This window comes from Panthera pardus, unplaced genomic scaffold (assembly GCF_024362965.1).
Source record: "Panthera pardus isolate Hobbes unplaced genomic scaffold, ASM2436296v1 HiC_scaffold_7, whole genome shotgun sequence".
NCBI classification, from domain to species: Eukaryota; Metazoa; Chordata; class Mammalia; order Carnivora; family Felidae; genus Panthera; species Panthera pardus.
The window spans coordinates 63,412,827-63,435,411 of NW_026527002.1; the positions used below are offsets into that span (position 1 = coordinate 63,412,827).

General features: G+C 36.4%; 1 protein-coding gene across 1 annotated transcript in view; it reads right to left on the bottom strand.

The window, feature by feature from the left end:
* Positions 1-295: 295 nt before the first annotated feature.
* The window catches only part of MRPL13 (mitochondrial ribosomal protein L13), a 48,601-nt gene continuing 26,311 nt past the window's right edge, over positions 296-22,585 (bottom strand). The window contains exons 5-7 of the mRNA XM_019459941.2: positions 21,014-21,100; positions 14,780-14,901; positions 296-581 (exon numbers count right to left, since the gene is read on the bottom strand). Coding sequence (XP_019315486.1) covers positions 560-581; positions 14,780-14,901; positions 21,014-21,100 — 231 coding nt within the window. The 3' untranslated portion in view covers positions 296-559. The remainder of the gene's footprint in view (positions 582-14,779; positions 14,902-21,013; positions 21,101-22,585) is intronic.

Below are 22,585 nucleotides of genomic sequence, written 5' to 3' on the forward strand. Positions count from 1 at the left end.
CCTGAGCTGAAGTCGGAGGCTTAACCGACTGAGCCACCCAGGCGCCCCGAGGTGACTGCACTTTGTAAATACCTCAGGGCAAACCTTACCCTTCTGACCTGGAAGGATGAATGTAGATGGGTGGGAGGTTAGATAAAATAATCACTGAGAGGAAGGTTAAGGTGGGGTTTGTTTCCCCAGTGGCCAGAACAGCGATCTGGAACCTGAGGGAATTTACACGGACAGGTACTTGTTGGCAATGTTAACCGCAGCGCTATCTAGGTTTGTTTTTTCCATTAAGTAAAAAACTGAAGAGTTAAACAAGTAAGCAATTTTATTCTTTATCATCACTTACAACATTCAAATCGGACTACATAATAATTCCTTAAAATAATGTACTTTATTGCAATTTCCTATTGAAGGGATATCACCCCCTGACCTTTCTCCACAAGCTTTCAGCACCCATGACAAGTCTCTTGTCAAAATGCAGTGGAAGTTTCACTCTTCCTGTAGGTTAGGAGAGACTCATCAGGAAGAAGTTTTAATCACCGCATGGATATTTTCTGCAATTTTCATTTTCCTATAGTCGATAATCTTCAGGTCTGAAAGACAAGAATCAACATTTATTTCGTCAGGAATCATTGTATCATTTTCTCCTGCCTGACGAAGGAAGACTATTTTTCAACTTAAAATGAAAGTAATATTCATTGAGAAATTACCTACAAATATTAGATTTTTGGTGAAAAACACTAAAGCCAAATCATCACAAAATGACAATCCCCAAGCTCTTTTGAGAATATAAATATAGGCCACCTTATGCCTATGCATGAATGTATTTAGTAACTTAAAAACTTGAATTTAACATCTGTTCCAATTTTAAATATACTTTCTTAAAGCCCTTTTCAGAGAAAGGATTGCTATGATCTTTAAAATCATATAAGCATATGGATTTACCTAATCAAGGCAATTTTTGAATGAGTAATTTCCCTATTTATATTATTTTATCATGCTAAATTTATTTTCAAATAGACATTGTTTATTTATTTGTTTATTTTTATATTACATATAATTTATTGTCAAATTGGTTTCCATACAACACCCAGTGCTCATCCGATATTGTCTTTTTAAAGAGACAGAGAGACAGAGCATGAGCAGGGAAGGAGCAGAGAGAGAGGGAGACACAGAATCCGAAGTAGACTCCAGGCTCTAAACTGTCAGCACAGAGCCTGATGTGAGGCTCGAACTCACGAACTGTGAGATCACGACCTGAGCCGAAGTGGGACGCTTAACCAACTGAGCCACCCAGGTGCCCCTACGTTGTCTTTTTTTAAAAACATTTATTCATTTTTGAGAGAGAGCACCTGTGAGCGGGGGAGAGGCAGAGAGAGAGAGGGGGACAGAGGATCTGAAGTGGGCTCTGAGCTGACAGCAGTGACCCCGATGTGGGGCTTGAACTCATAAACTGTGAGATCATGACTTGAGCTGAAGTCAGAGGCGCAACTGACTGAGCCACCCAGGTGTCCCTCAATTTATTTTTCATTATGATACATATACCAAATAAATGTATAAACACCAGACCTTTGATATTTTAACTAAAACTGGTAAAACTGGTCTTTTCGTCATTTATACATTTATAGGATCAATCATACTTGAAAGTTACTTCCAGCAGTAAATTAAAACAAAAAAATATTTTTTAAGGTAAATGTTAAATCATAAATAGTGGACAAAATGAAGAGCAGGAAATTACAAAATGCAAAAAATTTTGAAGTGTCCTTTTATCTTTTACATAGGTGTATTTGTAGATGTTGAGCTCATATGGAATTTTCAGAAGGAAATTCGTAATCAGTAAACTAGATATTTTTGAAACAGCTGTAAAAATATTCGACAGTTTGAGTTCCTTTAATGAGTACATGAACTCTGTTTGCCCCTACATAACTTATCTAGTCCCTTTCTACATTTACAGCATGTTTTCTTAAACAGAATACTCACAAGATACCAGATAGCTCAGCTATGAAGACCAACAGTCTACTGGCTGAGTAAACAAACTGTATTACAATTCAGAGTTATTATTTAGCTCCGAGGAACACAGGCTCTGATCTGGGAAACCAGCCAAATATGCTTCACCATATCAGCTGTTCTGTAACAACAAGAAGAGAAACTGTGGAATTTTGTCACTGTTTTTGAAATCTCTTTCCAAATGTAAAAACTGCATCCAAAGCCTCGGGAAAGACAGTGTGGTCTGATAGCTGAATGTGGCTCCAAAGTGCACCCATGTAATCTCTGGCATATGACTCACTACAACCAGAGCGGTTCCCAGTCAAGAGACAGCAGCACATTTAAAGAAACAACTTATTCTCCTGTCGAGCTGGTTCATATAATTACTAAAGGGTGGTGGTGATGCCATTAGAAAGAAATCTTGAGGGGTCAGTCCCTGGGCGGTTCAGTCGGTTGCACCTCGGACTCTTGATCTAAGCTCAGGTCACGATCCCAGGCCGGTGGAATGGAGCCTTGTATCAGGCTCCGCCCTGAGCGTGGAGTCTGCTTAAGAATCTTTCTTTCTCTCTGCCCCTCTCCCCGCCTTGTGCTCTCTCTCTCTCTCTAAAATAATAACAATAATAATAATAATTTAGAAAGAAATTGTTTAATCTAATGTCCTAACAAGAAGTCTCTGCAACTCAATAAAACTAAATGTGCTTAGTCACAGTCTAGTTGTTTCCACACCAAAGGTTAACTTATTAAATAACAATGAGATGAGAAAAGCATCTTTTAGTGGGCATTATAAGTAAAACGGGAAATGTGTGCGAAGGGTGTAATCTGTGATGTACGGAATGTAGGTAGTGACCTGAAGGCTACAGGGGGCTAATAAAGCCCAGAATTGTTTCCAGATTTTTTGGTAGAAGTGAGGAGGATAAAGAGGGCTGTAGTCGTAATGAGTGAGAAGAAAGGGCAGGTTCAGGATTTAAGAGGCAGTACCATGTTGCTGGGGAGAGGGTGGAAAGGGAGCGGGGAAGGGGCTAGGGAGGTGGAGGAGGAAGGCCCTACTAGAAAAGGATGATTCAGGGAGGATTCCTGATTTTCAGCTTGAAGACCTCCGTCAATGGCAACACTGTTGACTTTTTCAGGACAGGGAATACAGGCAGAAGAACAAATTGGAAGGGAAGGATCCTGGTTTCGATTATGATGAGATCTGGACACGACAGGCAGCCAACAATTGGGATTTGGAGTTTAGGAGAAAGAGAAGACATGTCAGAGTCTCTACAACAGGCTCCTTCTTTTCCATCCCACTTCTGCATTATCAAGTAGCCCTGCTTAAAACATCTTCAGTAGTCCTCCACTGCTTTGTCAAAATTCAAACACCTTGGAATTCAATATATAACCCTGCATGACATGGCCTCAGCTAACATTTCTGAGTTATTCTTTGTATACCCCATCCCTTTACATTCTGGTCCCATTACATTACTTGCTATTGCCCAGATAAACACTTTCACACCTCTGGACTTGGGTACTTGAGCTTTTCTCTGCCTGGAAGGCTTGACTAATCCGTCAAAATCCTCCTCAAAAATCACATCACCTGGGAAGCCCTCTATAAACTTCCTTTCTAACTTAGGGGCCCTTTCTCTGAGATTGCCAGAGAATAGCATGCATACTTCTAGCACAGTGTTTTTCAAATTATAATTGCCCTTACTTATATGAGTAAGTTTTGTTGTTTATGTAAGATGTACTGAATGCTTATTAGATGCTATCAAGTATACTAACGACTTCACATGCGTTATCTCATTTAACTCTCACAACTACATTGTGGGAAAGACACTTTTATCAATCCCATCTTATAGTTGACAATACTGAGGCTCAGGGAGGCCGGGCAACTAGCCCAACAGCACAGAGCTACGAAGTGGATGGTAGGGACCTAGGGCAGACCTTCTGACTCCCAGGGCCTGCTTGCACCATTTCATTCTATATGACTCCTCTTAGGCTGTTGGTTCCTTTGGAGGCAGGCTCCCAATATAACTGACCTCATGCTTCCAGCAATTAGCACAGTGCCCAGCATATAGGGGATACCTGTAACATATTTGTTATTACAGCGCAGTGACTACCTTGAAAATGCCACTTTTACAAACTCCTTTCCTTTTTTAATGAAGGTCATCAGGATCTTTTATGGATGGTTAATTTGCTTCCAGGAGGGGAAAACAGTTATCATGGCCAAGGGACCAGATATTTCAGATGTTGGCGTAGCCAGAAACATCAACTCATACCGAAGCACTTAATGATATTACATGGTGTTCAGGAGATACCCTCGTGAGGAAAAGTGAGGTTTTTACACTAAATACAGTTTTATTTCTACACACACACACACACACACACACACACACACGTACAAAAGCAGGCACACATACTATGCACTTACATTGCTTATTCCCTTCCACTAAAAGAAATCCAAGATAAGAAAGCGGAGGGGAGGACTATTTACCTGAGTGCTTCTCAACCTTCACTGGGCAAACACATCACTTGGGCTCTTGTGAAGATGCAGATTCAGATTCAGTTAATCTGTAGAGGGGCTCAGACTGCATTTCCAACAAGCTCCCACGTGATGCAATGCTGGTCCATGGACCACATGATGACTTAGCAAGGCTTCACCTCAGAAAGAGCTATTCATAACACAGAGGAGATTACTATTTGAAGATGCTGAAGAAGCAAATGAAGCACCTTTAGTAAATTTCTGAAACTATGCTGTGTCTAAGAGAAGGTAACACACTTCTTCCTCAGCTAGAGGTGATTCCATCTGCTATACAGTATCCTTCTTGGCTTTTTACCATGAGAGGACTTTATTAACAAGAAGTTTTATGCTTTTCTGATACAAGAAGAAATAATTTAAGTTATAATAACATGTACTGAGGCTGGATACTGAAATTCCTATGGGATCTAACATCAAAGAAAGATTAAATTGTAGCTCATGTAGTGTTAGTAATTTGAGTTAAATGTCATACTTGGTTCTTTAAGTGTTGCTAATCCATATATGACAACATTAATATGACTATATTCATCAGAATTAAAATCTTGGATTATGTTGTTTACATACTTACCCTACTTTATGTGTATATCTACCTAATGTCCTTACTAGATTAAATAATTTTTAAAAGCAAGACACCTGGCATCTAGTATGTTGCTTTTGATAGTATGGATGCTTAAATGTTTTGAACTTAAATGAAATGGCTTAATCCTTGGTAAGAAGGATGATGAGTAAATTTATATTCTGCATCTGTTTGCCTTAGTTCTTGGTGACTGTTTCAGTGCAAAAATATTATGAAGTTTTAAAATAAAAAGTAATATTATATAAGGTTAATATTTTTGTAAATAACAGCATTTTACAATAATCTCAGGAAATCTTTGAAGAGACATTACAAATGCTGTTACAGAAAGCTAATCTCTATTAGTTTTTTTTTTCCATAGAAATTTACTCCTTGGCAGAAATGTTACATTTTAACAAAATTACCAATCTTTTCTTTATATATGTAATACAAAGTATCCAAAATTAAGTATATCAGAATTACACTAAAGCAGACTCTTAAGAAAAATTTCTATTTAAAAATTGTTTTTTTAATCTTTATTTATTTTTGAGAGAGAGACAGAGTGTGAGCAGGGGAGGAGCAGAGAGAGAGGGAGACACAGAATCTGAAGCAGGCTCTAGGCCCCGAGCTCTCAGCACTGAGCCTGATGCCGGGCTTGAACCCATGAACCGTGAGATCATGACCTGAGCCGAAGTCAGATGCTCAACCGACTGAGCCACCTAGGCACCCCTCAAAATTTTCTATTTTAGCTATAGCCATTAAGCAAACTTTAAAGCAAAGGCCAAAATATGAATTTACCATACTTCATAAAATAAAAGTCAATTTCTCTTTCAGGGAAATAAGATTCTGATCATTTGTTCATTCAACAAAGATTACTGAGGGTCAGGTCCAGGCATGGACACTGGGAACACAGCAGTAAGCAAGACAAAGTTCTGTCTTTAGTACATTTTTTTTTTTATTATAATCTTTAAAAATGTTTATTTTTGAGAGTGAGAGACAAAGTGTGAGGGGGGAGAGGCAGAGAGAGAGAGAGGGAGACACAGAATCTGAAGCAGGTTCCAGGCTCTGAGCTGTCAGCACAGAGCCCGATGCGGGCTCAAACTCAACAAATCGCGAGATCATGACCTGAGATGAAGTTAGACGCTTAACAGACTGAGCCACCCAGGCGCTCCTAGACAGTGCATTTTCTAATAGAAGGAGATGCACCATGGACACACACACACACACACACGCACACACACGTACACTTTGACCTCTGAGGTGAAAGCTCAAAGTTCTAAGCTTTCACATACATGCTTAGGATAATTTGGGAGATTAATGAATCTTCAAAGAATTAGCCAACATAAAACTTTCTTTAATTCATTTTCTAAACTGTGCTAAATTACACAGCTACTAAATGTTCTATAGCAATAATTCATTTTGCGCTTAATACTTGTCACTAGCAACAAACTGCCTTCAAACACTATTGCTTTAAAAAAAAATCACTTTTTTGAATAAAGAAACAGAACTTACAAAAAGGTCTGTATGAGCTATATAGAAAGTATTCTGTGGTGCCTGTGACTGCTCACAAACCTTAAAGTTAAAATCACACCACATCTCACAAAATTATCAATTTTCTATAGCAAATCCTTGGTCACTGACATCCTTATGCAAAATGTTGCCAGCCACTCATTAAATGAAACAGGCAAAATACTGCCACTCATTAAAATGAAACAAATACATCTTAGAAATTCAGATTAAAATCAGGACAAAAAAATGATAGAGACCAACACATTTAAATTAACTTGAAAATGAGGACATTTCTATAAAAGAATTTATCTTTTGACTTTAGAAAAAAATCTTCAGGGAGATTTTAGTTTTCACTGTAAAATGCTGGGAAAAATCCATTTGGTCTGTGGATAATGAAACATAAAGCTATAAAACACACAGTTTACATGATAGTTCAGTTAGAGACACTTAGTATTATTTATCCCATTAAGATGATTTATTTTCCAGAAGAAAAAAGCATTTGAATTTCAGTTGTAAATCCATGAAATTGGGTATAGCGTAAGTGTAATAAATCTCAAAAAACATTTTATTCCCCCTTAGGTCTTATGTCTTTTCACTCATAAATAATATTTGTCCGTATAATGTTTACTCCAACAAAAAATATTTAAAAGATGAGAATAAAATTTGGACAATGGAGTCATCTTAAGAACAATAAAGGTCAGTATGAGTTTTATGTCACTGCCATTGTATTCATGAAATTATTTAGAATGAGACATTACAAGAAATCTGGTGACATCACATATTCCTTGAAATACAGTCCTCTCAACTAAAGATGTTAGCTGTACAGGAGATGGTGAGGCAGAATAATGGTGCCTCTACACTCACTTTTCTAGGCACTTGTACCATGTACCAAATCCTGATAAGAAAAATTTCAATACTGCTTAAAAAAAAAAAAAAAAAAAAACTAAAGTAAACTCATAGGATTGTTTAAATTTTTTTTTAAAATCAATTTACTGTTTTTTTCAATTAAAATAAATAGGAATTGCTGTTACATTTAATTACCATTTTTAAGTCGTAAGCTCTATTGGCTAGGAATGATTTGATTTGGTTGTTCAAGTAGAGATTATTTTTAATTTTAACAACCAGTCCTAATCTGTTCATATCCAAAAGAACAGCAAAGTTTAGAATGTCTAATTTGAGCAAACTCAGCCCTGGAAATACTGAGGTCTACAGTTAATGCCAATGCTGAGCTGGTTGAAATAACGGGAAAATTGGAATGTAACCCTGCTCCTGAAGTCCAGCTAATAACTTCTGCCTGTGAAGAGCAGCAAATTAAGTTAAATCTTGTAGGAAAATGCCATTATGACTAGACGAGCATAAAATTGTGGAAAATCTTGAAGATGTCTAGATCCCAATTCCTTATGGGTTTTGAAAAGGTAAAATTCCTTCTTTAACGTCTTTATATTAAGCCTCTGATGTGAAGCACATTTTATAAAAAAGACATAGGTAAAAAAATTTTTTTCTGGGTATTCATTTAACTAAGACTGAAAATCTGTAGATTATTAGGATTTATAGGTTTCATATCAGAGGGCATGTACTAAGCTGAAATCACTGCTCTCCTCTAGAGCTACAGACTAGCCAGGATGCTCACCGCGGCCCCTTCCCAGTGCCAATGTGCCCACACCTGTTTTCCTTCTACAGAGCAGGAGGTGTCACCCAGAAAACAGTCTAAACTGAATCCTGCTTTCAGCAAAGACAATTAGGGCCAATCACGAGTGTCCTCCTACTTCCCCACTTTTATTCTGGCCATCCTCTCCTTTGCAGGCACACTTCTAACAGCACACTCTAAAGTACACGAACCACCAAGGACATGGGTTTTCATTATAAACATCTCCTTTCAAGATTTATTGAAGCTGAATTTTTCACACTTCATTTGTATACAAAGGTGAGGGTTTTGCTTAAAATAGAGCATTACAGATTTAATGAGTTAGGATAAAATATCTATTTCTTTTTTGGTATTGTTTCATCACTCACTCTGTGGGTGATGCAAAACAATTCAAGTTGAAATTTTCCACATACCTTGATTTTCCTAAGAAAAGCTCTCCTACAGAATTTTGTAAAAATGAAAATAAAAAATGTTTAAAGTGATCCAAGTTTTATTTTTATCATACATAATGAAAAGTTTCCATTACAGTGATAGCATGACAATTTCCATGATTACTGTGGTTTTGTAATGTGTTGGCAAAACCATGATGATTATGGAAATAACTATTGATGCTATTAAAATAAGTTGACCATTTGAAAGCTATAATCCCAGGCCACAGAACTGTGAAGAAAGAACAATGCTCCTGCTTCTTCTTTGACAAATGAATTTAAGAGCATACCCTACAATCACCACTAGTACATGGCAATCCTACATCTATTCTGTACCATCAAGAAATAAAATATAACTTCATAACATATTCTAACATAATTTACGTATCCATGAGATACAGAAGTGACTAATATACCAAGTATATCCACTAACTTAAGAAGTGGAGTGTAAAGGCAATACTTCTCATATAAGAAAATGACTTCTAGTTATTAAAAATATTCCATTTTCTCATAAAGATCAGTTTCGTTCCTCCTTGTCTAAAACTGTTTTAAAAATGACCACACCACTAGCCTAAGAAAATCTGACATAAACTGAAATTAGGCCTGAGAGAACATAACGTTCATGATTTAAAATAATTTAAATGAAATCTCAACAACAGAGCTTTTAATTAAGATTAAAACAAATTTTGCCAATCACCTACTGGGTTCAAAGCTTAGTTTTGACTATTGTTATTATGTGTTGTTCAAAAGCTTTTGCCTCTAATAGAAAAGCTAATAAACTTTCATTTAACCAAAAGCTAGTAACAGTTCCAAGTTTAAAATGTACATTTCTACACTATATGCATATTTTAAGTTTTATTGCTCAGGAAACAACAACCAAAGCAAGCTATTTTTGTCTCTATTTATTTAGGTGCAATCTAAGTACATCTGTTTCAGTGAGGTCTCTGCAGATTCACCATCAGATCTATCTTGAATAAGTTCCAATTACTACATTCCAAAGGAAGACTATATTGTTGGCTTAGCTATTTTGGGTGGAACGAGAGCATATTTTAAGCAGGCTCCTTCTCCAAAAGGAGAAAAAAAAATTCTCATGAAAGCAAACCCACCAGTAATGAGAAATCCCATTTTCAATGGATTGCACTGCATAGTATGTTACATATTTTAATTTTAATTCTAACATATAATATTTAATACTAGAACTTTGTGAAATGGCAAACTAAAATGGCAACGTTCATTAAGGTGGTCACTAGCTACATGAGGCTACTGAAATTTAACTTAATTAAATTACATAAAACTAAAAATTCAGTTCCTCAGTCACACTAGCTACAGTGTAAGTACTCAGGAGCCACTATATTATTAGATAGCTCAGATATAGAGTTTTTCATCATCGTGGAAAGTTCTATTAGACAGCTCCAAACTAAAAGATCATCTGTTTCTCTGACAAGAAGCATTTTGGATAATCCAAAAATGCCTGTTTTTTCCTGGTTATATGCATTCCACAGTAATAAAAACTAACTGAACTTGATGTCAGCTCTTGTGCAGAAGAATAAAGTGTTGAATGATTTATGTTAAATGACTAGTACACCTATATCATGATACAGTCTTTAAAAAAAATTTTTTTTTAATGTTTATTTATTTTTGAGACAGAGAGAGACAGAGCCTGAACGGGGGAGGGTCAGAGAGAGAGGGAGACACAGAATCTGAAACAGGCTTCAGGCTCTGAGCTGTCAGCACAGAGCCCGACATGGGGCTCGAACTCACGAACCTTGAGATCATGACCTGAGCCAAAGTCGAATGCTTAACCGACTGAGCCACTCAGGCGCCCCGATGATATATTCTTAAACTGTAACTGTATACCCATATTATTTTTTTATTTTACTTTATTTGAGAGACAGAGAGAGAGAGAGAGAGAGAGAGCGAGAGCAAGCGCGTACATGAGCAGGGGAGAGAGGCAAAGGCAGAGGGAGAGAGGATCCCAAGCAGGCTCCGTGTTGAGCACGGAGACTGATGTGGGGTCAATCCTATAAACTGTTGAGATCAACTCCAACTGCAGAATCTATGTTTGGTCACATACTTGATTACGTAGCATCTTTGGTATTTCTATTTTTAAAAAAAGTACCATACCCCTCTGGGTTAGGAATATAAATTCATTTATGGTGGTGTTTCTATAAGAAAATCTGATATGACACTCTTTTTAAAAAAAATTTTTTTTTAATGTTTACTTATTTTTGAGATAGAGACAGAGCGTGAGCAGAAGTGGGGCAGAGAGAGAGGGAGACACAGAATCCAAAGTAGGTTCCGGGCTCTGAGCTGTTAGCATAGAGCCCAACATGGGGCTCGAACTCATGAACCTGGAGATCATGACCTAAGCCAAAGTCGGATGCTTAACCGACTAAGCCACCAGGTGCTCTCTGATAAGACATTCTTAGACTTACAGAACTTAATACGGCATGGTAACCTACCAAAATACTTTTTCTGGATATAACTTTCCAGAGCATAATACTGGAGAACTACATACAACTTAAGCACCCTTATATAAGATGCTACAAGAGGCAACAAGAGGCACTCCAGCAGAGTGGTTAGGACCAGGACCCAGAAGCCAGTCACCTTAGGTTTAAATCCCTAAGCCACCACTTACGCTCGTGTGATCTCAGGCAAATTATTTTTCTTTCTATGCCACACATTTTCTTATTTATGAAAAAAATGGGGATTAAAAAATCCAAAGACAAACACACATAAGCACAAAGAAACAGTGGAAGGTAACACACCAAAATGTTAACTACAGTGAGATTATTTACTTCCTTAAGTTTGTATTGTATTCACAGTTCCTATTAAATGAACATTTAATACTTTTTAAATGCCCCAAAGTGAAAGTTTTTAATTGAATGCCTGAATTTACTTGCAAGAGTATTTTATTTGTAAATGTTGTCTGTATTATGCAAAGCCCGTATTATGTGAATTCTTAGTAAAGACAAAATTCCAGGGTGTAAATTTAAGCTAATAAGTGTTTTCCATAAGTTAGAAATTAATTTCAATTTGTAGCAAATTGCACATCTCTTTAAAATAATTTTAGGTGCACCTGGATGGCTCAGTCAGTTAAGCATCCAACTTGATTTCAACTCAAGTCACGATCTCATGGTTTGTGGGATTGAGGCCCGCGTCAGGCTCTGTGCTAACATCGTGGAGTCTGCTTGGGATTCTCTCTCTTCCTCCCCCCTGCTTGTGCTCTCTCTCTCTCTTTTATGAAATAAATAACATTAAAAAAAAAAAGAATTAAAAAAATGTTTACATCTTCCTAGAAAAATATTCCATATATGAGGGTTCAGTTTTGAAGATAAATTTAAGTTCCATGTAGTTTAAGTAGGAAAAGGCCCATTGAGTGTCTTGAATAAATGACCATGTAAGTCTCTAAGAAGCAAGTTAAATTAATTCTGAAAGTATAAAAAATTTCCAAGTATAGAAGTCTCATCTCTCAGATGTCAAAGGGGAAAACTGTAAATATCAAAGCATGTAAAACAAATTGTACAACCCTTATTTTCACAAACTACTGATTTATCTAAATAAACCACTACATAACCTAGGTTAAAAAAATGAATTTAAATAAAAAGAATTTAAAACAGACTCGATTTTGACAAGAAAGCAAACTATTTAATAGGTATTTAAAAAGGTCAAAAGAAGAGAGACAATCACTTAACCTAGTTGTTAGAATCAAATCACGTCACATAATGTATAGTTTCTGGTCCATGACATTGTCATTGTCAAGCAATGAAAACCAGAATCTAAGGAGTGATGAGAAATGCACTTCTTTATTTTAGAAAGAAATACTTATCATGAGAATGTATCCTGATAACTAGCTGGTAATAGTATCAGATACCAATAAAATCAATTTTTTCAATTTTTTACATCGTTTGTTAATCATTCATTTGATATCAACTGAAAATTGATTAATTCAGAGGATACAATGAAGAGAAACAAAAGAATTAAAACAAGGTGTTTTCAAAGATAGTCGATTTCATTGATTGTAGTATGAAGAATTAGTATTAAATTGGAGCATTTTATTACCTTCACTTTATATCTTCTAGAGATTCTTTCCTAACTTCATTTATAAAAGCTGATACAAGGGTATTTGATTTCTTCATGTATTCACTAAGTAATTGCTGAGTGCCTACTTAATGTGCCAGATGCTACTATGCTCAGCTAAGGAAGACAACACGCAGTTCCCTCACAGAGTCTAGTTAGAGAAAGACAGTCAACAAAAAAAATCACCCTGATATTTTGTTACATTAGAATAAATGCAGTAAATGAAAAGGAAGTGTACAATGAGACCCTATTAAGGGGGTGCTAATCCAGTTTAAGGAGTGTAGGAAGGATTTCTGGAGGAGGTTACATTTAAATGCTTCACCATCTGTATATCCTAGACATGTATCAAAAGGTCTGGCACATAGCATGAATTCGGTAGAAGTTTGTGCACCTGAATTAAATAATTGTTTTAATGCTGTTTCTCCATGTGTCTTAGTGCCTATGACAGTATCTTATACAGAAGAGGTAGCTGCAATATATTTGTTGAGAAATTAAATTAATGAAGCAGTTTGCTTCTATGGAAAGAAAATAGGTTTTGGAATCAGACACAGTTGGGTTCAAATGCAGGCTATATACAAACCTGATGACCCTTGCCTTACACTTAAAAATAGGAATAATATATCTATGTTATAGGCCTGTGGAGAGAATTAAATGCAATGCACGTAAAATACCTAGCACAGTGTTGGGCAATTGGTAAAGTGTCCAATAAATAGTTACTATAACAAATGTCACTAATAATTACATTATTTTGTTTATCTGCAGATTTAGTAAAGGAGTACCTTGATACAAGTCAGTAAAGTTAAAAAGATTCAAACAGAATATCCTAAAGACTTCTGTGTGGAAAGACTCTGAAGATTATATACATGTAATAACAACAGAGTCCAAGATTAGATTGCTGTGCATACTGACAATCCTGGGAAGGCTTATATTTTCACAAGTATGTGATTTCACCTGTATTTCACAAACCTATCTGAGTAAAGAGCCAATAAAGGGATATGAATTTTCAGAGCACAGAGGGTAGTATCTGTGGGAAGATGAGCTGTCTTGTGTAGGTCAAGCAATAAGGATGTGTGGTTCTCTTTTAGACCTACTGTATAAATTCTGTAAATGTCCCCAAGACTTCATTATATGAAGTACTATTCTACGCACTGGGGAGGCAATGACGAACAAGACACAGCCCTTGCTCTTGAAGAGCTAAGTGTGGTAATGACAGAGTTACCCAGCAGGTAATATGGCAGAAGATGGCTGAGCATATAGTCTGGTCTTGATGTTTAGGCAAGACTTCTTATTGGTGATGATATTTGAACTAAGGTCGAAAGAATGAGTTAGAGTTATTGCAGAGGATGAGGCGAGGGGCATGTTGTTTCAGGCAAAGTAATAGAACAAAAGCAAGAAAGAATTAAATAGCATGAAAAGGGTGACAATCTTAAACAAGCTGCTATTATTAGACTAGTGAGGTGGGAAGAACGTAAGCTTCAGAGACACAGAGGATGCCAGGTCACGGACAGCCTGGAAGGCCAGATAAGGAAACTGGAAACAATCAGATGGGAAATAGTATGTCAAAACTCAGCAGCTTTCCGGACCATAGAGAGAGGATATTGTGTAGAGGATACCAAAAAGTGTTTTATTTTGTTTTTCTATTTGGATCAAGGCTATTAATTATCCAGAATTAACGACTTTGCATTAGATGATATTCTCAGGTTAGTGAAGCAATCTGGAAAATGAAGAATCACTTTGTTTTAAGAAATGACAATTCATTTATCATTCCAAGAGACTATAGTCGATCCAAGTAATGCCATCCCAAACAAAGTATCTAGCAATTATAGTCACCTATGAACACCCCTGCAAGTACTGAGCAAGGTTTAAAGACTTCGAGACTTTTGGTTCTAACATCTACATGTAGAGTTTATTTGCTGTAGAAGATGCAAAGAGTATCCGAGGGAGTAAAAAATAAAAGTTTACTCTTCCCACCCTCAAGGATCTTGTCATTTGGTTAAGGAAACAGGGGATACTAAAGTCAGCTTAAAAAAATAGAGAAACAGAAACAAAGACAGGAAAGAGAGAAGACTTACGGAGACCACACTCTTGGGAAAGCCTCGATCTCTTCCCTTGTGTACTCATCGAGGCGTCGGGGCACTTTCCGTGGCTGAGGAAGCTCCTCGACTAAATTCTCACGAATATCTTCTGGTATATCCTAGGTTAAACACAATTTAGGTTTACGTTTCTTAAAATAGATCCCTTACTAACAAATTAGTAATACTTAGGAAGTATTAAAAAACAAACAAAAACATATTTACAATGAAGAAAACAGTATCATCTTTAAAACACCATGCAAATCCCCGAGAAGTACATTAATGATAAAAGTAATCTCATTATAATAATGTACCTTATATTTTAATCTTGACAAACCTATTTCTCATGACAAATTAGACATCTTCAGTTTTAAGGACTATCAAGTCACTAAGTCCTATCTATTTCTTTTAAACCATTTCATTTATTTCCCTCCTTTCAACTGAAAAAAGGCACTGCCTTGGCTGATTCGCACGATTTTTCACCTGATGAGTGAATGCACTGGGTCTGTGGCTTCCAGTGCCACCACCTTTCAGTTCACACTCCATGTTGTTGACAGAAAAAAACTTTGGAAAGTGAAAGTCTGCTGGATCTTTGAGTCATTTAGCCAAAAAACATTTACTGAACTCCTTCTATGAACCAGAAATTGTGCTAGGTGCTCAGAATATAAAAGAAAATAAAAAGATGGGCGCCTGGGTGGCTCAGTCAGTTAAGTGTCCCAACTTTCAGCTCAGGTCATGATCTTGTGGTTCGTGAGTTCGAGCCCTGTGTTGGGCTCTGTGCTGACAGCTCAGAGCCTGGAGCCTGCTTTGGATTCTGTGTTTCCCTCTCTGCCCCTCCCCCACTCGCACTCTGTCTCTCTCTTTCTCTCAAAAATAAGTAAAACATTAAAAAAAATTTTAAAAAGAAAATAAAAAGATGATGGCCTCCAAAGGCTTACAATCTCAAAAGGTCATTCCTCAAACCCATGTCCTCACTCCATGGCCACTTCTGATACTTCAGCCCTTCACACACACCCATCCATGGCTTCGAAGTTGTATTTTGAAAGAAAAACAGAAATTGAACAAAATAAAGGAAATGATAAAATAAAGAGCATGAGTAACCAAAAGAACTTACATTTATATTGTGCTCATGATACAGAAATAGGGAAAGGGAATTGTCTTGTGAGTGTGGATGGCTAGGTTAATTTTGGAGACTCTACTTAAATAATGCTTGGATATCAATATGAAAATTGTCCTATGAGTACTTCTTCAGGGATAGTAAATATATTTCCCTTTTTCCATAATAGCATGTTCCTAAACATTTCTTTTTAATTTTTTTTTTAACGTTTATTTATTTTTGAGACAGAGAGACAGAGCATGAACGGGGGAAGGTCAGAGAGAGGGAGACACAGAATCTGAAACAGGCTCCAGGCTCTGAGCTGTCAGCACAGAGCCTGACGCGGGGCTCGAACTCACGGACTGCGAGATCATGACCTGGGCTGAAGTCGGCTGCTCAACCGACTGAGCCACCCAGGCTCCCCAAAAACATTTCTTAAAAAAAGATTACTATAAAGTATAATTCTCTGCAAAGAGCGTATCATAATTGGGAATCAAATGTGGGCAAGGACACGGCATCAAAATAGTACTGTTTTCTATTCAATGTCTTAAGAATCAAAATACAATTTTGAAACAGCTTCAAAGAATCACAGAGCTCTATAGCATTATAAACTTGTTCTAAAACCTGGTATGGCATAATTTTTATAATATTAAAAAAAACTTAAGTTGGCTTTTTAAAGTTATGGTTTGTATAGGGTAAGTCACTATCAATGTATACAAAATACAACAAATACTACTGACAATGTGTTTCTTCATTGAGAAGCATTGTAAAAATATTTAACATCCCTTCCCCAGTGTATTCAAATTCGTAAGTTTAATTACATGGCACTGGTAAGCAGAGGATGCCTGGACATATTACATTGCTCTAATTTTTCACTTCCTGAAAAAGTCTACTTGCCAGTTTGATATTTATAAAAATTTATGAGTATTTCACACTCCATTAAAAAAAATCCCTATATTATTTGCAAAGACAATTTCAAAAGTTGCCAAGTGCTTACACAGCAGAGGGTGTGGAACATAGTGGGTTAGTAAATGTTTGCTGAATTGAGAATTTTGACTAAAACGAACTTACAAACTTTCCCCATTATTTGAACAATTTACTGAAAGAATGCATTGAAACAGTGCAAAACGAGGAGTGAAAGTTGTTGATTAGGCATTACACATGAAATCTGGAAGAGAGGAAAGTCCCTCCTTTAATCCGTACACACAGAAGGTAACCCAGCCATGATGACTGATGTGTTCAAGATTTAAGAGTTCTCGGGGCGCCTGGGTGGCTCAGTCGGTTAAGCGTCCGACTTCAGCTCAGGTCACGATCTCACGGTCCGTGAGTTCGAGCCCCGCGTCGGGCTCTGGGATGATGGCCCAGAGCCTGGAGCCTGCTTCCGATGCTGTGTCTCCCTCTCTCTCTGCTCCTCCCCCGTTCATGCTCTGTCTCTCTCTGTCTCAAAAATAAATAAACGTTAAAAAAAAAAAATTAAAAAAAAAAATGATTTAAGAGTTCTCTACACAGACTGAAAGATTAACCTAAATGAGGAATAAGGAAACGAATGAGTGGATTAAACAGGGGGCAAGGTGATAATATTTGCCTTATTACTTTTTTCAGTTTTTAAAGAAATTTCACATCTATAGAAAAGTTGTGAGAATACAGTGAACACTTCTCTAACCTTCACCTAAATTCACCAATTGTCAAAATAGGACATGTTTGCTTTCCTCCTTTTCACTATATACAAACACACATACACAACTTTTCTTTTTGGCTGAACCATTTGAGAGCAATCTGCAAATATTTCACCCCTAAATATTTCATTATCTATTTCCTAAATTTAAGGATTGTCTCCTGTATCACATTACAAATTCATGTGTAGGAAAATTAACATTGATGAAATATTTTCTACCTGATAATACAAGTGTGTATCCAAACCTCCCAAACTGATCAAATATTGTTTTATATATCTTTTTTTCAGTGTAAAATCCAGTCAAGGGTCACATGCTACGCTTAGTTATTTATGCTGTTACTATGTTGTTGAACACACATAATAAATTCTTCAGCCCAGTCTCTTTGAATACAAAGACTATCCCTGCTTTTTCTTTCATGAAATTAATACTTTTGAAGAGTTCAGGCCAATTATGTTGTAGAATGTCCTTTTATTTGGATTTGTAGGATTGTTTCCTCATGATTAGACTTAGGTTAAACATTTTCGGCAGAACGCTAAATAGTTTGTGTTGGGTCTTCAGTGCTTCATCCAAAGCAGGAAGTACATGATGTTGGTCTGTTCCATATTAATGTTAATGTTTGATCTCTTGGTTATGGTTGGTGTCCACCAGGTATCTTTAACATAAAAAAGTATCTTTCTCCTTTCAAACAGTAAGTACTCTATGGCCTGATGTTTTGACATTGTGTGAATATCTAGTTGTACAATAATCTTTTACCCAGTGACTACAGAATATGCTGATAATGGTAGCTTTTCTAATTTGGCATTATTTCTACATTTTTTAGGTGACATTCTTCTCTAAAGAAAAGCTTTTTCTTCTCCAGAAAGGAAAAGGGAAATTATAACAATTAAAAATGATTTTTGGACTATCACCATGGGCTCATGGATTTTTGTTTTCTTTCTTTTTTTCTTTTTTTTTAACGCCTATTTATTTTTGAAGGAGAGAGAGGTAGAACATGAGTGGGGGAAGTGCAGAGAGAGAGGGAGACACAGAATCGGAAGCAGGCTCCAGGCTCTGAGCTGTCAGCACAGAGCCCAACGTGGGGCTCGAACCCACGAACCGTGAGATCATGACCCGAGCTGAAGTCGGACACCCAACCGACTGAGCCACCCATGTGCCCCTAGATTTTTGTTTTCTATTCAACGTAATCCACTATTTTAACCATTCATTTTGAGGCTCACATCACACAGTCCCATACTTGGTCAGTGGGCACCAATTCAAAATGCCTCCTATGTTCTCTTGATATTTCCCCATCCGTTTTGAGCACTGCCTTACTTTCTGTGACTTATTATTTTTCCAGTATAAACAGTGAAGATAATAATAATTGCGTGTGCATGTGTGTACTCCATAATAACTTTGGCCTGTCTCTGCTCCAGACCTAGAATCAACCATTTCTCCAAGGTGAACCAGGTTCTTTTTAATCAGAAATAGCACTTAGAAAACAAGATCTGGGCACTAGTTGTGCTTACTTCTACTACTGCTGTCATTTTATTTTTGAATAAAATCTTAACATGATAACAAAATAAAAAAATAAATAATCTTTAAGGCATACTCCAAAAACCTTATTCTCTTCCCTATTCCTTTTGTCTTTTTGTGCCCATACTTCAGTAAGTAGCCATCTTTATTTTCTCATTTATTCTTCCTGTGTTTCTTTATACAGTAAGCAGCAGTTATAGTATGTATGTGTGTGTAAACATATGTATATGTATATGCATACAAAAGGTAGTATGCTATCTATATTTTTTCACTTACCAATATATCCTAGAAAGCATTAGTTATCAAATCATAAGAATATTTGGCATTCTTTTTTTATAACTGCATAGTACCCGACTGAATGGATATAACATAGTTTATCCAATTTCCTCTGAATAAATACTGATTTCTATTATTGTACTATTATAAATAATGTGGAAACAATAATTTTGTGTATCTTCAGAGAAAATAGAATGCTGGATCAAGCCTGACTTTCCTTATGTATGTATTCTGTGTAACGTTACCTAATTCTCTGATTCCTTATGGGTTGCACCATTTTGTACTCCTAGCAATCTGAGTGCCTACTTCCCTATGGCCTAGACAACAAACTGTGTAGCAAGCTTCTGAATATTTGACAATTTTTTGGGGGGAGAAGCGGACTCATTAATTTTATAGTCTGAAATTATTTAAGTAATTTGTTGTAGTTGAACTACCATGAATACTTAAAACATCCACATTCAAACTTGACTGCCTAATAACTAAGATTTTATATCTACATTATCATTTTTTGTTTTTTTAGAAATTATGGTTTCTAAAAAAATGGGAGAGTACAATCAGAAATCGGAGTTTTAGGGGGGCCTGGTTGGCTCAGTCAGTTAGCAGCTGACTCTTGATTTCAGCTGAGGTCATGATCCCAGGGTCATGGGATTGAGTCCTCAGTCAGGCTCCATGAGGAATGTGGAACCTGCTTGAGTGCTTGAGATTCTCATTCTCCCTCTCTCTCTCTCTCTCTCTCTCCCCTCCCCCTCCCTCTCTGTTCCTCTCCCTGGCTCGCATGTGCTCTTTCTCTCAAATAAGAAAAAAATAAATTAAAAAAAAGAATTAGGAATTTTAAAACTGTGCTTTCATGAAGGTCATTTATCCTTAGATGATGACACTACTCCCATACTTGTTACTTCAGAGGTAAAGTGAATACTGGAAAATTCTACTCATTCATGCAAAGCAAAAGTAATACATTAACCATTTTGATAAAAGCATGAATAATTTACTCATGCATTGCTTAAGCTAAGTAAATAGAGCACACAGTGATTTAAATCACTGATATAACTTGATAGTCTGGAATTCATTTCCACATTATTCCTCTAGTAGGAACTCTAAGGACAACAATCACAACCATGGTAGTGACAGCAAATAGCACTTACTGTGTCAGGCCCTGTTCTAAGCATTCCACAAATGTTATCTCATTTAACTCTTACCACAACCTTAGCAAGTAGGTACCATTATTTCCATTATACTGATGAGAAAACAGATAATGACATCAGTAAATGGTGATCATAAATTCTAATCCAGATACCTGATTCCAGAGCTTGGACTCAACTATTTTATTATAGAACTTCTAGTGTTTCATTACAGTATACTAAAGAGAAAAGCTCAAGTACTTAAAATAGTTTAACGGTGATAAATAAAAATGTTTTTTTTCAAGTACATTTTTAACTGAATACATTTTGAATAGGAACAAGTATTCTAAAATTAAATCAAGGAAAATAAATTAGCAACCAAACCTAAGCTATTAATTCACGATTCATGCAAATTTTGCTAATAGTCACATGAAATGTAAATGCAATTCACACATTTTTTGTAGCTGATGAAATCAACAACGAGTACTCTCAATTTCACAGGTACTCTGGCCATGGTTCCTTGTTGAAGCATCATAACTAACAACCACTGACTTACCTCATCTGGGAAAAGATGCAACCTCTGCATCAGAGTTCTTCTGTGAAGGTTTTTTGGCAGCATGCCATAAATAGCTAGTTTCACAATCTGAAAAACAGACATATATAGGATTCAGTAAGAAAAATCTGACATTTACAGATAGTGATGAAAACAAGTGGGCTCAGACTCAAGTGAAATGAAAGGAATTGAGACCTAAGTAGACATGTGGCAGCAACAGCAAAAGAATCATCATTTTGTACATTACTATTTTCTTTAGGCTCTATTTGACTTAATTTATTTTAAAGGAAGAGCACAAAACGAGATTATTTTTAATCTCCTATGTGCCAATTATAGCTAGAATAAGAAAAAAAGCTTGTACAAGCTTTCTCTAAGATTACACAAAAACCTATGACTCAAATAATCTGTTACATACTGAATTGAGCAGAACCCAGGGAGGCCTTACTCCTGTTTTCTCCAGGTAGGTGATCAGGAAGTTTCCAATTCGTAAAGTTAGCCTGACCCTACAGTTATGAGACTGACTCTAAGTCACAAATCCACAACAATGGTAAGGTTATCATTCACTGAAAAATTACTGTGTATGGTGGTTAGTTGCATTATATGTTATCTTGTTTAGGATGCTGAGTCTCATTCCACAGGTGAGGAAACAGATTTAGTGAGGTTAAAGAACTCCCCCAACTTCATATATCTAGTAAGTGGCAGTGCTGGAATTCAAACCAGGCAGTCTTACTTCCAGAATAGACACATGGTACAAGCAATCACATCTATAATGTGTTTCTCTCTGTAACTTCTCAAGAAGACAAAAAATCCTTTCTCTCTACCATACCCATTTTCAAGATGGCAAACTAACCTTTCCATGATTTACATTTCCCCTTTTAAGATTATCCTCATTGTTGGTCTGAATGTGATTGGATGTGTGCTTTGTCAAGAGAAGGCCACAGAGTGTCATTCTGTGTTCCATAACCTCCTGGGGGCCTGCTGGTATATAGGACATACAAATATACTGCAAGGTCCTCATAAAACTGCTGATAGGGACATCTGAAGGGTTGCATCAATTTTTACCATCTGTGCTCATATTCCAAGGATATAATTTGACACTTATTAAAGTTAATTCACTAAATTAGACATGATAGAACAGGGTTGTCCTATAAGAGGATTTCCTATTCCTTTAATTTTCTCATCAAATCAGACCACAAAACCTAACTACATACAAAAGCTAGTGGTATCTCTTAATACATTTTCCAATTTAGTGCTGTTAATAACTCTATGTTCTGGAGATTTTAATAGAGATTTACATTGTTAAAATTAAAAGCAATAAAAAATTCAGTTACTCAGTCACACAAGCCACATTTCAAGTGGTCAACTGCCACATGCACCTAGTGGTTACCATATTTATCAGTACAGACAGAAGAACATTTCCATCATGACAGAAATTTCTATTAGCACTGATCTAGATATTAGTCTTTACAATTTTAAATAAAAAAAATTAATGTTTATTTATTTTTGAGGTGGGGGGAGGGGGCAGAGAAAGAGGGAAACACAGAATCCAAAGCAGCTCCAGGCTCTGAACTGTCA